The following is a 15,785-nucleotide window of genomic DNA, read 5'->3' on the forward strand; positions in this document are numbered from 1 at the left end:
GGAGGCAACGTTATGAGGTCCTAATAGGCAGTGGAGACGTATCAGTTTCCCACACCCTCCCATTTCTACTCTATTTTTAGCATGACAGCCGAGTCATATTCGTATTTCTCAATGTTCTTGTGTTTTTAGCAAGAACAAGAATGCGAGTTCTTAGCTCTCTCAACACTAAAATAATCACTGAAGATATGGAAACATTGTGTTGCCAAGAACAATGAATAATGGAAATGCTGTGTTTGCAACAACACAAGTATAGTTCAGTTCTCAACATGAATTAAAACAAAATTTTAGGGTCTGCATAGCATACAGGGCTAGTATCAAACTGGCAACTCATACGAAGAATCCCCATGCGATTTATATGCAGAGCCCTGCACTTCAGGTGCCATCCATTGCTCATTCTCCTGTACTGACCTTATTGTTCTTAGCTTTGTTTTTCCTCAGAGCTGTCCTCTTCTCTTCCCTGCAGGAGTATGAATCAAGTTAGTGCCTCAAATTATGCAGAGAAATACAATTACAGCATTCACACATTACTTTCAGCTAGTAGGAAATTGGAAACATTAATACTTTGGAAAGAAGAAAAATGATAAAATATGGTGATAATGTTTTGTACCTGGCTTTTGCAATCACCTCCCTAGGGGGGAATTTCAGTTTCACTCTCTTTTCCTTTTTCTGGTCTGAGGATTTCACCTTCTGTTCAGCTTTTTGATCCAATGGGAATTGCCCTTCCAGATGAGAGAAAAAGGAGGGGAGCTTCTTTTCTTTCCTCTTTTTCCCAGTGGCTACTGGTTTCCCACCTTCGAAAACCTTCTTTTCACTTTCCGTGTCCTCATCTGTTGAGTGCTGCTGAACATCAACTCTGACATTCTTTTCACTGTCATCTTCTGTCATGTTGAGATCCACATCTACTGTTTCAGCCTCTACCGTTTCAGACAGTCGAGATTCTGTTGTGGTTGGCTTCAAATTGCTCATCTTTTTCAGCTAGACATATTGAACAGTAAAATAATTAGCTTAGCCTTATTCACAAGCCTTCTGAACATTCAGTTGCTATTAATTGACTTCACCCATCATATCCATCTCCAAGGTGGTCTTAAAACATGTATTCTGAAGACATGAAAAGAAAAGAAAAGAAAAGAAAAGAAAAGAAAAGGAACAAAGAAATACAATTTACCTTTGCCACAAAGAAACCATCCATATTATGAACATGAGGGTAGAACCGCCTCGTCTTTTCCACTGATGGGTGGAAGCGCTGTTCCCTGAACCGGGTAAACCTGGTGACAAAGAAAACATTATTACATGCAAAAAATAATTGCCTCGCAGCTGAATAACAAAAGAGGACACTTATATTTTACCCTGGACACCCAAAATCAAGTCCGCATGGAACAAGTTTAACATTTCTCTTCCTGAGTGCATAGTCAATAACAGCTTCGTTCTGCAACATGAAATCGAACGGTAAGGAAAACATAAAACAATAAAGACATTCAAGTGTTTGTGTTAAACAAACCTCAGCAACCATAATGGAGCACGTGGAGTACACAATGTATCCCCCTGATTTTGAATTCGCATCCACCATGTCAATTGCAGCTAGAATCAGTTGCTACAAAAAATTCAAAATTTAAGGTCATTAGCCAAATACAATAATATGTATGATGGATGTGATCGGGAAAAAAAAATAAAAATCAAACTCAATCTCGTAAGTTACTTTCTAGATGCAGTTCCCACACTCCAAACAAAAAATAAAAAAACACAACCGTAAAAAGTGTACCTTCTGGAGATGAGCACATTTCTGTATTTCATCAGAACTTTTGGAGGTTTTAACAGACTCGTCTTTGGATATAACCTGCAAAAGAACATTCATTTTGCTTCATTTAACAACCAAGAAGAAAAGAAGCCAACAGAGTAGATCAAACCGTCTCAGACTGAAACCCAGCTGCTTACCCCTGTCCCACTGCAAGGAGCGTCTAACAGAACTCTATCAACCGCATTGCTACCAAGAACCTTAGGGAGCTAAAGTAGAGGATTCCATAAACAGATGGAAAAAAAAAAAAAAGTTAATTCCGAGAACACATACAAAAAACAGATGATACTGCTAGCCAATAACATTCAAAAACCTCCAAAAAAAAAATATAGAATAAACTAGTGGAATCCATCAAATGAGTATATCAAGCACATTATGGTAACAAGATAAAAATGTTAAGTGATAAGAGAGTCATAAGTATCATAATAAGCATCATACAGGATTCAGACCAAAAAAAAAAAACATCATACAGGATGTAAATCTTTGCATTCCCTTGGAACAATATTCAGTGACAAACAGGATGTCAATCTTTACACGTCTCATACCAATATGATTAGACTTCTTGAAGTATAAAAGAGATAACAAGGAAAAAAACAAACCTCCCTGCCATCATAGTTACAAACGACTGTGTTTGTCACCCCCATACGATGCAAATTAGCAGTAAGAGACTTAAGCCTTGGCTCCTTCATTTCATTTGCAAATATAATTCCTGTTAAAAAATTGCATCAGAATTAAAACTGAGGAACCAATACATGGAGCTACTAGATACTATCAAGAAAAATACCCAAACCTTATCAATTCACTATGAGATAAGAAAATATAGACAAACACATAAACACATGAGACCAATAACAGTTTAAGCAAACCATTCTTTGACATACATTAACAAAATAGCAACAGTAAAAGAGAAGATGACAGTCTCCCAGAGGTTATGAATAAGATCTAGGACTCAAACAGCCAAAATACACTAGTCAATGGAAATGAATGCACAGCCACATACAGCCAGGAGAAAAACATAAAGCCGATGAATCGGTTTCACTACACATACCACTATTTTTCATTAGAGCCGCAACATAGGTTGTTTTACCACCAGGAGCAGCCCTGCAACAGGATAAAGTGTTATTATAATGGAGAGTACAATGCTATTGATTATGCAAAATAATTATAAGGGAGTTTTAGGACAAGGCATACACAAAGTTCAGAATACAAATAAACACACTCCATTCTTGGTAACTGAATTTTCAGGCAAGCATGTAGCTCCAAGAACAGAGAACATCAAGCATTTTAGACATTAAGGCAATTTAGAACTTCAAACATGAAGACAGTGCTTCCCTCAGATACAGGAGCATTGGTGAGGTTATATCACATATCTACAAGGACAAGATACCATTTCTAACAGAACCAAGCTCTTTAATTCCACCAATTCGAGTAAAACATTTTATTCTCCCTTATCAATAAATTGTATGCACTTGTTTCTTTTATCAATTTCAGCTTATCAGATCGTTGATTGTAGCATGAAGAACTTCAAATGGGTCTAAGTAGTTACTCAATCAGATATATTATGTTTAGCATAAACTATGTTATCTAATTAGTTAATAATGCCAACAAAAAACGGAAATATTCTATTTGTAGGTGTAATAATATTGCTAGTGGAACATGCAAAACTTGAAATAAATAATAAAAAAATAGAAACATTTACTTACGCCATATCAACAACTCGTTCATTTTCTTGAGGAGCAAGGGCCATTACAGGCAAAAAGGAGCTTGCACTTTGAAGCTGAGTAAGCAAATTTTAATAATAAATAAATCATTAAACCATCAAATTTGCCATGAAAATTGAAACCACAGAACAATAAAAACTCAAAAACCACCTACCATGTAATAACCAGCCATATATTCTGGGGTGGCACCAACTGGAACTTGTGATTCATACACAACCAGTCCAACCTGCAGTAAGAATTTGAAATTGATGAGAAACCAGAACGAGAACAAGTAATGCAGGAAAAAGAATGTGAAGTAATCCTTACTTTTGACCACTTGCTTAAGGGATCTAGGTTTACTCCTCTGTTTATCAAACTAGCTGCCAAATCCCTCCTTCGTGTCTATGCAAAAATGGAAAATAACATTGATAAGAATACAAACTCTTCAAAAGAAAACACCAGAATGAAGTCACATCATGTTGGTTTTTTTCACCTTTAGAGTGTTAGTTCGGAGACACATAGGTCGAGGCTTTTCAAAAGCTTCTATGAGCTCCACAAGTTCAACAACCGGAAACATCTAAAAAAGCAAAATGCAAGACTGATAAGTTACCCAAAAAAACAAAGAAACTAAAGCTCCTCAGTACAAAACAGCTGCTTTAAAGAATCAATCAGTCACCTCTACTAAAGCTCCAATCAGAAACTCATTGTAGCCATAGTATGAGCTTAAATCTCTCTTAAGCTGTTCAACATAATCCTTCCTTGATGCCCCCTCTTTTGGCCTCAATGCCTTGAAATTCGAGAGCACTCGAACAACTATTATAAAACATCAGAATTAGGCCCCAACAAACATTAACCACTTAGGAATTAGCCAAATATATAATATACAGAAACAACTTACTCTCTTTTATCCTCCTCTGGAGGTTTGAAATATCAGGAGGTTGATGTGCCTCATCTTCAAGTTCCTACATCATTAACCAAAATGAAAATTTGGGCATGATAAATAACATCGAGACATAATCAATTAATATTCCAAAGAAGCAAACCTTCTGCGTTGGTAATCTGAACTCATCAGATTCATCCTTAATATTCAATTCCAGTTCCTTTCTACCTTCTTCCTCTTCCAATCTCGTTTTTTCGTCAATGCGCCTTGATTTCTTCTCTATATCACCGGCGTTGGAATCTGAATCCGACTCCGAAGAACCTTTCTCTACAACAAAACAATTTATATACGATGTTAAAAACACTGCTGAGAACAAAATCAATAACAGAATCCAAAAATGAACAAGTGCTTAGTACCATCATCATCTTCATCTTCGTCACTTCCTGGAAGGGACTCGTTGTCGTCGTCGTCGTCTTGGAGGGGATCATCCCCACCGAAAATGTCAGCGTCACTATCAGAACCAGATCCTTCCTCATCTCCTCCATCAAACTCTTCATCAAGTTCCTCTATCTCTTCTTCTTCATCATCAGAAGAAGGCTCGAAGACTTGCTCGACTTTCTTGGGCTTCTTTGGATTTTTGGCAGAGAAAGGCTCCTTCTTTTGCTTCTTATTGGGGGAAGCCTTCTGGGGTTTTGGCCCCTTTCTCTTGTTGAGCGCAGAGGTGCCCATTACTGTTGAAGAGCTGCCGGGATCGGCTGCCGGAGTTGACTTGAAGAAATCGAGAGAGAGAAGGGGGGTTGGGTTGAGAGTGTGAATTTAGGGTTTAGGGTTTTGGTGTGGGAGGCGGGAGGAGATATTATTATTGTCTAGGTTTTACGGGAAATCTCAGGGCACCCGCGCCTCTACTAGTTACACTGACCTTTACTTTCTTCTTCCCATTCTATCCTCCACAATAAGACGGCCCTAATTTTTTTTTTTTTTTTGATTGAAACGGAACTATCATTAATATAAACTAAAATCAAAGACTAAAATTTCGACTTTCGAGAAAATTTTAAAGGTTAAAAATAGTCGAAATATCGGAAAGTATTGATATTTAGAAATGAAAGATAAAAGGATTGTGAAAATATATAGTTAGGTTATATATAAAAATGTCCTAAATATTACTCAAATGTCAACTTAGCACGATTGGATAAAGTGTTTGGATGACAATGAGACAATCGAGGTTTGATTCACATGGGTAAACCCTTGATTTTTCTCGATGAGCCACCAAAAGAGATCAAACTCTCTCATCATAACTCTAATTGCATCAAGAACTCCTCCAATGTTGCTCAAATCTCATCCATTAACTTCAAGTCCATTCAACACATTAAGAGCATCACCCTTCACCAAGAGACTTGTTAGAGCATCTCCAACAGCTTCTCCATTTTCTTGAACTTCTTAATTTTGGGGAATATAGAGCTGCTTTTAGGTTCAACAGTTTCCCCATCACATTCTCCAAAATGGGGATGAAGAAGAAAAAAAAGTCTTCATTCCCTAAATTTGCAGCAAAGTCTTCCTTCCCCAAAATTAAATTCTTCACATACTCCAACGAATTTAAAACAACAATAAAATATTTGATTGGGTAGTTTATTGTTACAATGAAATATATAATGTTTTTTTGTTATAATTCATGATGATATATTATATTTTATTGTTGTATTAAATGCCGAAATCTCCAAAATAGAGAAGCTGCTGGATTTTGATCATAATTTTTTTTGGAGAATTTAGCTTTTACTTTCCCATTTTAGAGAAATTTTGGAGATACTGTTGGAGATGCTCTTACACCCAGTTGTTTGCAGTAATTAAGGCCATACCAGAGTGGAAGAGCTTTTGTTGCTTCCGGAGTGAGAGGGAAAGGAAATGGCACATAGAGGCCCCCCCCCTCCCCCCGGTTAAACTTCCTGTTACACTAAACAATGCCAATCTAAGGCCAACTTTCCCATTCTCTTTGTCCACCGCACCATCAAAGTATATTATTGGGCAACAATTATCACCAACCTCAGTTTCTATCCTCACCTCTTAGTTTCCATATTGACATGTTGTTTTGATTCCTTATGATAAGTAAACAGTATAATAGAATGAAATATTCTCATATCGATTTTTATTGATACCAATTCATGATAATTTTCATTCCAAGTTAGTAAACGTGCCCTAAGTGTTTTTCTTTCATTGTGTGCGTGTTGATCTGAGAGATCCTGAGACGGAACCAACATTTCTCTATTATGCGACCCGGTATTGTCATCGATTTTGATCAATTTTGGCTCTTGGCAGCTCCAATCCTCCATTCGTTGTTGAAGGCCACTAACCACGACTAACCTCTTCATTAGCTCTCACTTATGATTCCAAAATGTTCTTACCAGCAACTTCATTACAAACTGAAAACAATAATTGACATGCACCCATCGGTCATTGACAACTTCTCTCAAAAGTGACATCTAGTTTGTTGACCAACAACTCGGATATGTTATTGGCCGACTAACCACCTCACATTCACATATGAACACAAACATAATATAAATTATGATTAAATATTTGTGACACTTTATACTTTGCACCCTAAAAATATATTGTGATCCTTGTGGATGAAAAATTAGGATCAAATCTTTTAAAAAAAAATTGGATTAAAGAGTATGTATATGTGGAACATGATACTTAAACATAATTCCAAAAGACATGTAGTAGATATCTAAGCTCTTTGACATAAACTATTCAGCATTATCAAGTTTTATAGATTTAATGGGATGATCCATGTAGTGATATGTATACCTGGTGGTCTATCACTCTTCCTTAGCGAAGCCACGACTCTAGCCTCACTCTTAAGCCATCAAAATCTCAAAAAACGGTTACCATGCATTTTTATGATAACAATATCATGCAATTTTCAAATATGTATTGACATTCTATAAAAAAAATCACTAATCAAGGGAGTTATGGGTCCCTTACCAGGAATCCGAGGCTTTCCTCACGAACTCCTAGAATCACGAGCATTTCGCTTCTCGGGTAATTACTTGATTCCTTAACATTCGACATATAATTGTAAATAACTCATCGATGACATGTATATTATAAAGTCAGGAGGACTAAATAAACATCTGACCAACTTTGTCGTGTGTTTGACCAATTGATACTGCAATACCCCGGAAATTTATCGAGCTTATTATATCAAGATCGTTAGAAGATAATTTTACGATCTTAGTTATTAAGTTAGTGCACGAGAGTATTTTTTATAAATTTTTATCAGGTGAAAACCTTGATATTAGAGTTTGATATTAAAGTATGAGAAATTTTAAATACACACCCTTAATATCTTAATACACACCCCTTACTTAATACACCACCTATCAAGTTTTTCATTTCAGTATTATACTTAATACACATCCCAAACTGCCTAAAATGCCCTGAATTTATGAAATATTCCGTTATTTAATATAATTAATATATATTTACTATTTGGTACCTCTTTTTACATATTATTTCGTCTAATTTTTGCTAGAAATTTGTAGTTATCATCGTTCAATTTATAATCAAATGATTATTATTATATCCCAACTCCAAATCACCAATACAAGTTTTCAAAATTCACAAACTAGTACAAGTGTAGAAGTACAATAGCTATTTAACATAAATAGCTAGTTATTCGATAAAACATGTCATGATAAAAATGCAGTACTTGACAATATGATCTACAAGATCAAACTAAAGCTGATAAAGATATAGTACTTGACAATATGATCTGTAAGATCAAACTAAAGCTGATACGGATATAAAAAAATAAAATAAAAAAAACAACTCAAATAAATTGTGGAGAAGAATTGGGGTTAGGGGAGAAGACGTGTTTTCGACTATTTTAGGGTAGAAGACGTTGAAAAGAATACTTCTAGAGTGATTTTTTTTTTTAATAATAGATGTATGTTTTGGTCATTTAGCTTACCTATAAAATCTCAATAGAAACATAAAACAATAGGGGTGTGTATTAAGAGATTAGGGGTGTGTATTTAAAATTTCTCTTAAAGTATGTGCCATCACGAGTTTGTAAAAATTTTCGTGGAATTTTCCGGGATATTGAGCTATTTTTGTATGAATTTTCGAAGTTTTAAAATATTAGAAATTATTTAGAAATTAAGAATATTTAGATTAAGTCGTAGAAAATTCTAAATAATTTATAACTAAGCGGTCACAAATATAACTAAGTGGTCATTTCCACATTACTCATTTTTCTTCTTTCTTCTTTTTACTAATATATTGCTAAGTTACATAAGTAATAATATATGTTTTGGTTTGATTGGCTCTGTAGAAAGGATGCAAGGCGAAATCAGATGTGCCAAGACTAGATCAACTCTATAGTGCTACGTACACAAGATTGTTATCTATTACTGTTTTTGTAATAGCTCCCCTGACATTATAACATATGCATCAACTCTATAGTGCTACGTACACAAGATTGTTGTCTATTACTGTTTTTGTAATAGCTCTACTGACATTATAACATATGTGACTACAATCAACATAGTACATATGTGACTTTTATTTTCTGATTGTTTCCCGCAGCAACGCGCGGGCAACAAAAGCTAGTAAAGTAGTCATAGTAGAAGGAATTTGACAACTATTCCTCATTTTGAATCATATATATTCGGGTTTTTCAATTTCATACCTTTCTTTTATCTGATGCTGAATTTGAATTGGACGAATTGCTTTCCAAACAGAAAATTTCTCTTTACATGTTGTGATCGAGCTTGAGAGGAGTGATCTTTCTCCGGGTATGCTTTACTTATGCTAAGTTTTTGATTTTGGTTTGCATTTGATTTGATTTGTTTTTGTTCTGAATTTGCTTCTTGATTCTTCGTTTTGTTTTGTCGGATGTGGCTGTGGGCGTTGGTTGTTTTTGGGTGATTGATTCAAGTAAGCTTCGTGTCCTTCATCAGCTTCGTGTTCTTCGTGTTCTCTAATGTCTCAGTATTTCTTATCCTTTTCTTTTGGTTCTGTCCATTTTTATTTATTTATTTATTTTTATTTCATTTTTGGTGTGGAGCCGATGAGATATCTTTGAGTGAAAATCTATGGAGGATTTGTTAACATGTGCCTGGTCGAGTTTGGTTGGATCCAGTTTGTTAGTTTCTCAGCTATATTCTTGGTGTTGTTATGCTTGACTTTATTGGCTTTTGCGTTTGCATTTCAATTTATATTGTGTTTTCATTTGAATTTTTTTTTGGTGGCATGAAATTTGGTGTTTGAATGCAAAGAGTGTAATATAAATTTTCCCCAAGATGGATTCGTGGGACTATAGATTCGGGAAGTTCCCAATCCTCTGCTCAGAGCGAATAGATAAGTGCTTTTGAATTTTCAAATTTTTTCATTCTGTTTTTGTGTGGTTTTTATACTGTGTGAGATTGTGTTTATCATTTCAAGAAGGATAACTGTTCCCATTATCTGATTTGAGCTGATTCGGCGTTTGTCTGTTCTGCAGTCTAGGACCTCAATGATCGATTGCACCGAATTCCAGTATATAGCTTGCTGATTTGAGTTTCATTTTTAAGCAGTTTTTCAGGTAAAGTTACAAACTTTACATGCAATGTTCTCAAATAAAGAAAACTGTTTGCTGATTTGATTTTCATTTTTTAGCAGTTATCAGGTAAAGTTACAGTTTACATGCAATATACCCAAATAAAGAAAACTGTGTTTCTTTCCTTTTGAGTTTCAATCTGATTTTCGTTTCTTTCTTTCTTTCTTTCTTTCTTCTTGTTGCTTATCATGTCAATGTGGATTTCTAACGTCAGGGTGAACTCAAGATAGCAGATTTTGGGTGGTCAGTGCATACATTCAATTGCAGGCGGACCATGTGTGGCACTCTTGATTACCTCCCTCCTGAGATGGGTATGTTAAAAGACAAGAGATGGTGTTTTGAAAACCAGTGCTTTTATGTGCTCTAATGTCTCAGTATTTCTTATCCTTTTCTTTTGGTTTTATCCAATTTTTTTTTCATTTTCGGTGTAGAGCCGATGAGATATCTTTGAGTGAAAATCTATGGAGGATTTGTTAACATGTGCCTGGTCGAGTTTGGTTGATTTTGGGCGGGATCCAATATGTTAGTTTCTCTGGTATGTTCTTGGTGTTGTTATGCTTGACTTTATTGGCTTTTGCGTTTGCATTTCAATTTATGTTGTGTTTTCATTTGAATTTTTTGTTTTGGTGGCATGAAATTTAGTGTTTAAATGCAAAGAGTGCAATATAAATTTTCCCCAAGATGGATTCGTGGGACTATAGATTTGGGAAGTTTCCCAATCCTCTGCTTAGATCGAATAGATAAGTTGAGTGCTTTTGAATTTTCAAATATTTTCATTCCATTTTTGTGTGGTTTTTATACTGTTTGAGATTGAGCTTATCATTTCAAGAAGGATAACCGTTCCCATTACCTGATTTGAGCTGATCGGCGTTTCTGTTCTGCTGTCTAGGACCTCAATGATCGATTCCAGTATATAGCTTGCTGATTTGATTATCATTTTTTAGCAGTTTAATGAGGTAAAGTTACAGTTAACATGCAATATACCAAATAAAGAAAACTGTGTTTCTTTCTTTCTGAGTTTCAATCTGATTTTCGTTTCTTTCTTTCTTTCTGTCTTTTTTTTGCTATCGAGTGCCACCCGAATACTAAATTGGAGAGATAACTGGACCTGGCTGGAAAATAAAGATGGTGAATGTAAGTAATAGCTCAATTGCTTTGATCTTCGGCAGTCACCATCTTTTCAAACATAACAGCATGTTTTATTTGATGAAGAATGTGATGCACATTGTTATTTTTGACTGGGTTTTCTGTTTCCTTGATTTGAGCTGATTCGGGTTTTGTCTGTGCGGCAGTCTAGCACCTCAATGATTGATTGCACCGAATTCCTGTATGCGTGCTGCAACAGGGGTGGACTCGGTTTCATTGAGTTGGTTATTATGATTGCTTACATCTCAGTGAGAATAGTGATCTTTCTCCGGGTATGTTTCACTTTACATCTCTTTACTTTGACTAAATGCCTTGAAAAGCTTCTTCAAACCGTTGAAAAGTCTTGATTTATTAGTCTCTCACTGCTTAAAAAGAATTCTGAAATATTCTCTTGCAGGAGGTAATTCAGCAAAGAAGGACATCATCATTGCTGGATTCCTTATCTATTTCAACAAAGAAGATGATTTGCAGAGGTATTGTCTTGCTGACAACCATAGCGTTTGAAGTTTCAGTTTTGAGATCCTAAGTTTGAATACTATATCTGTTGTCTTACTAATCTTTCCAGTCTCTGCTTTTAGATGAGATCTTTTATGATACTGCTGGCATTTGCATTTCTTAATCTTATCCGTAAAGCATATAAATTTCTGTAAATGTATATAAAAGGCGCCAAAGGTATAGAATATAATCTTACCCTTTGTCTTGGGCCTTATAGACAGAATAGATAACAGTTTTATTTATTTGTTTAAGATTGTATTTATTCTCAAATAGTGTGTTTTTCTTTTCACAGGGGGAACTTTTTGAAAGATATTTTGAAGGGTGTACTGTTTTTATTTAGAAGGTAACTTCTCAATCTTTTTCAGTTTTGGTGTTAATTGGATCCAAGTGGTCGTTTTGCAATGACATTGTATAATTAGTTTGCTACGGATTTCTACTGTTTGTTTACAAATTGGTGAATCATTGTGATTTTGTCAAAAGTTTATTCTGATGTGGTCAAAAGTTGTGTGCTTTACCTTTTTTTTTTTTTTTTGGTCTCCTGCTAACTTGCTCCGTTTTTTCAGGTCATGTTGCTACTTTCTTCTGATGGTTTCAATCTTTGTGTGGCTAAAGTATTTTTTGATATGGTGCTATTTCCTGTTCTTGTCACTGGTATGTAATATGTAATGAGTTTTTTGTCTTTTCATTTTATCTTATTAACACACACACATGCTATGTGTACTTGGTATTTATATTTTGTTAGAATTATAAGATACTTGTACTAATATCATGGTTTTTACTAATATCACACACACAAGATATATCATGGTTTTTAATTAATGTTGTCCACTGGGTAAACTTTTACTATTGCTAAAAGTAATATGCCAAACTGTCTAAACAATTGCTAAAACTTGGAAAGCTTTTGGAAGAATTGGCATGCTTGGTGATAATATTATGTAGTGAACCAATTTTCTCAAGCACTGATGTCTGCCTAATGATATAGATGTTTGACTCGTTTAATTATTTTTTCATTTGATTGTTGGTTCGAGAGTGGTTCCATGCCTTATGCTTATATCCACTATCCTTTTGAGAATGATTGAAGTTTATGAGAAAAACTTTACTGGAAATTTTGTGGCTGGAGGGCTGGATCAGATTCGTGGATGCTAAGTTTATTGTATTTGGGGTTTCCAGTTTTTCAGTTCCTTTCATGTTGGCTATCACTAATTGTAGTCATACAGCTGAGTTGGGTTAGTTAATGTCAATCGTCTAGAACTTCCTAATTTTTCTATAATCAATTATGTATGTACATGTGTGGCAATGATACTTCTTTCCACATGGATTCTAGTGTTAGATGAAGACTCCAAAAACTATGAAGTACAGTTAAAAACAGAATAGGGTGTTTGTTTTGGTGACTAATAGAAAAACCCTTTCGTGTGTTCGTAAGTTGTGTTTTTTTCTTTTTAATTAATATAATGATTGATGGCTGCCTATTGTAGGATTAGCTTCCTTTCTGTTAGCTTTTATCTTAACTTGGGCACAAGCTTCCAATGTCTAAGCTAGGCCTCATTTTTTTCCTTCCGATTATGCAGGTTCTACACTCTTGTGGTGTTATACCTGTCTTTCAGAATCTCATTTGTAATGGACTTGTACTTGCTGAGGATGGTAAAAAAAAGGTGTAAAAGTCTGAAAAATTATCCTCCTCCAATTGATGTAATCGATCAGTATGTAGCTGTATGTGTTTATAGTAACTGACTGTTCGTATTATAGTTTCAGTGCCTTTTCTTTTCCTGGCTTCTTTGTCAAATGGTGGGAAGATGCTATATTTCACAAAAATCATGTCTACTGAAATTTCTGCTGTGCAGGATTCAGTACGATTATACCTAATTAACTCTCCTGTTGTGCGCGAGGAACCATTACGTGTCAAGAAGGAAGGAGTTTACTGTGTTGTAAGTGTTATTTATCTATTCCTGTATTATGTTTTCATGTTGGAGTGCTGCTTGTTGATCTTTGTTCTTTGAATTGATCCGGTGGTACTTTTATCTTTGGTTAATTTCAGGTCAAGCATGTATTTCTACCATGCCTATAGGTTCCTTGTCCAGAATGCAAAGAGACTTGAGATTGAAGGGTTTGCCCCTTTTGTCCCTATTGATCAAGCCCACTACAAAAGTCATCTGATGTGCTTGACCAGTGGATGAACTCGGCCACACAGAGTCTTGTGTATTTTGTCCGTCAGGAGATGAATGGTTACCGACTTTATACGGTTAGCTGTCTATGAATTACTGTGTTGGTTGTTCTGTGTTGAGTTGTTGTTGAATTGTTGGTTTTGATTTTCACGTCGGTACCATGGTGGATTTGGAATTGAAGCAGCAAAGCAAAGCTACTGTGTTGGTTCACAAGGGTAAGGATTTCCCTTGTTTTGTTGCAGTGTTGTTTTCTTGTGTGGTTTTGCTATTGATGGCTGATTTGAGTGTTTTCGTTGCTTGTATGTCGAGAACTTGGTGTTTTGAAGAATACGGGGAAGTCGCCGGAATTCGGCGGCCGATTCCGGCAGAGAGCTGAGAAGGCAGTGTTCGACTTTTCCTTACGAATTGTGTTGTAATTACCCGTCTGAAAGTCAAATCTTTGTGGGAGTTGGGTTTCTCTCTGGTTCAATAGTGTTGGTTCTTTCTCTATTATAGTATATGATTTTTGGTTTTGGTTGTGTAATAGATTGATGGATATGAGATTGAAAAATCTAGATGGCTGTGTTATTGTAGGTTGATATTATTCTTTCAGATGGTTATTTGGCTAGAGCTGCTGTTCCCAGGTGCCTCTATGGGTAAGTTTAGTGAAAATTTTTTAAAGTAATCTTGGGCTATTTAGAGCTGCTGTTCCCATGTGCCTCTATGGGTAAGTTTAGTGAAAATTTTTTAAAGTAATCTCGGGCTATTTTTACAGTGAAAAATTGTTGTCGTAGTCACGAGGTAGTGAAGAGTGTTCCTCAAAGAAGCTGGCGAATCTAGGGCTGGGCTCCGGCAACGACGATACCCTTAATACTAAGGTAAAGTAATTCGATTTCTAGCTGATCGATTGTGTGGGTTCTTCAAAATTGAATCCTGATTTTGAGATTTTGTTTATTTCATGATGATTGATCAGGTATTTTTGATGGTGGATATTCTTTGCAATGAATTTGATTTCAGATTGAGATAGCTTGCTGAAGCTGCCCAAGGTGTTCTTAAGGTATCTTTTCAACTTCAATTTTATTTTGTCATAAAAAGCTATTCAATCCAATTTTTGGTTCATTACATGTTCGATTTTGATGTTAATTTGGTATGTTGGTTTTCTGGGTTTTCGACTTATTGGTGGTGCTGGGAAGAGGATATGTTCTTTTTGGAAAGCCATGCGATTCATGATTTGTTGAGGAAATCAGGTAACAAATAATGCTGAAAAGTACATATGTACATATAGATTAGTGATCAAACCAATATTTAGGTAGTAGTTTTATAAGTCAATACTATGGAATGCTTTGTTTTGCTTACTAAATGCTAAGCAAATTCAGATTTTCTGTTGGGTGCTCTCAAAGTTGTCCTGTGGCAATACTTATGATGATACATGCCAAGTAGTATAATATATTCCATGCAGTTGTTGTTTCCTTCTCAGCAACTGAATGTGTTTTTGGTGATTGGCTAATATAATCAGTTTCACTACTGGAAAATGGTCACATCTGTTTGTGTTGCACGATGTCTAAGATGTAGTGATTAGTGGATTAATGATGATATTGATTATGGGATGTCATTTGTGCTAGGTTTAGTGACAAAGGTGGATATCAATCTGTGTGCATTTTTGAAATATCAGAACTTCATTGAAGGACTGAATTCCAAAGTTTAGTGCCTTTTGCTCTGTTTTACTTTAAGGACACTCACCATACTTATATGTATTCCCATTTCCCTTGGAAATAAAACAGATATTTATTTTCACCCATCCTACAGATTTTTTTTTATTTTTTTGGTTAATTCTACGGTTTAAGCCTTATTTAAATTTCTATACATCTCTGCACATTGAATAAATAGTTTGTACCTTGTGAGAGTACAATTTAAGAAGATAAGTGACATTTCAAGATTAATGATCCCTCCACTCTATATGCTTAATTCAGATATATAATATCATCAATCAGACAATATAAAAATTCAGCTCATCAGTATCTAAGTCCAAGTG

General features: G+C 35.3%; 2 protein-coding genes across 2 annotated transcripts in view; one reads left to right on the forward strand and one right to left on the reverse strand.

Moving 5' to 3' along the window:
* Positions 1–152: 152 nt before the first annotated feature.
* Positions 153–5,212, reverse strand: LOC101293286 (putative ribosomal RNA methyltransferase NOP2-like). The gene is made up of 17 exons (XM_004296672.1): positions 4,789–5,212; positions 4,536–4,699; positions 4,391–4,454; positions 4,169–4,305; positions 3,986–4,069; positions 3,820–3,894; positions 3,668–3,739; positions 3,496–3,569; positions 2,841–2,893; positions 2,392–2,501; positions 1,933–2,001; positions 1,760–1,834; positions 1,499–1,591; positions 1,347–1,426; positions 1,166–1,265; positions 608–975; positions 153–457 (listed from the first exon to the last, which is right to left on the reverse strand). Exons 1-17 carry the CDS (start codon positions 5,099–5,101, stop codon positions 391–393), a joined length of 1,998 nt encoding a protein of 665 aa, XP_004296720.1. The 5' UTR covers positions 5,102–5,212; the 3' UTR covers positions 153–390.
* Positions 5,213–10,245: 5,033 nt separating this feature from the next.
* LOC101308281 (ubiquitin-conjugating enzyme E2 19-like) overlaps positions 10,246–15,785 on the forward strand; it is a 6,983-nt gene continuing 1,443 nt past the window's right edge. Inside the window, exons 1-6 of the mRNA XM_004297995.1 lie at positions 10,246–10,282; positions 11,515–11,590; positions 11,905–11,955; positions 13,181–13,253; positions 13,454–13,537; positions 14,348–14,409. Coding sequence (XP_004298043.1) covers positions 10,246–10,282; positions 11,515–11,590; positions 11,905–11,955; positions 13,181–13,253; positions 13,454–13,537; positions 14,348–14,409 — 383 coding nt within the window. The remainder of the gene's footprint in view (positions 10,283–11,514; positions 11,591–11,904; positions 11,956–13,180; positions 13,254–13,453; positions 13,538–14,347; positions 14,410–15,785) is intronic.

This window comes from Fragaria vesca, linkage group LG4, assembly GCF_000184155.1.
Source record: "Fragaria vesca subsp. vesca linkage group LG4, FraVesHawaii_1.0, whole genome shotgun sequence".
Taxonomy (NCBI): domain Eukaryota; kingdom Viridiplantae; phylum Streptophyta; class Magnoliopsida; order Rosales; family Rosaceae; genus Fragaria; species Fragaria vesca.

What these genes read in the sequence shown, in the direction of transcription:
- LOC101293286 (XM_004296672.1), bottom strand. Translation starts at nt 5,101, where the DNA reads ATGGGCACCTCTGCGCTCAACAAGAGAAAGGGGCCAAAACCCCAGAAG. An exon ending in AATGTGCTCATCTCCAGAAG is followed by an intron (nt 1,592 to 1,759) that starts GTACACTTTTTA and finishes AATTTTTTGTAG; the next exon opens with CAACTGATTCTAGCTGCAAT. An exon ending in CTTGATTTTGGGTGTCCAGG is followed by an intron (nt 1,266 to 1,346) that starts GTAAAATATAAG and finishes CTTTGTCACCAG; the next exon opens with GTTTACCCGGTTCAGGGAAC.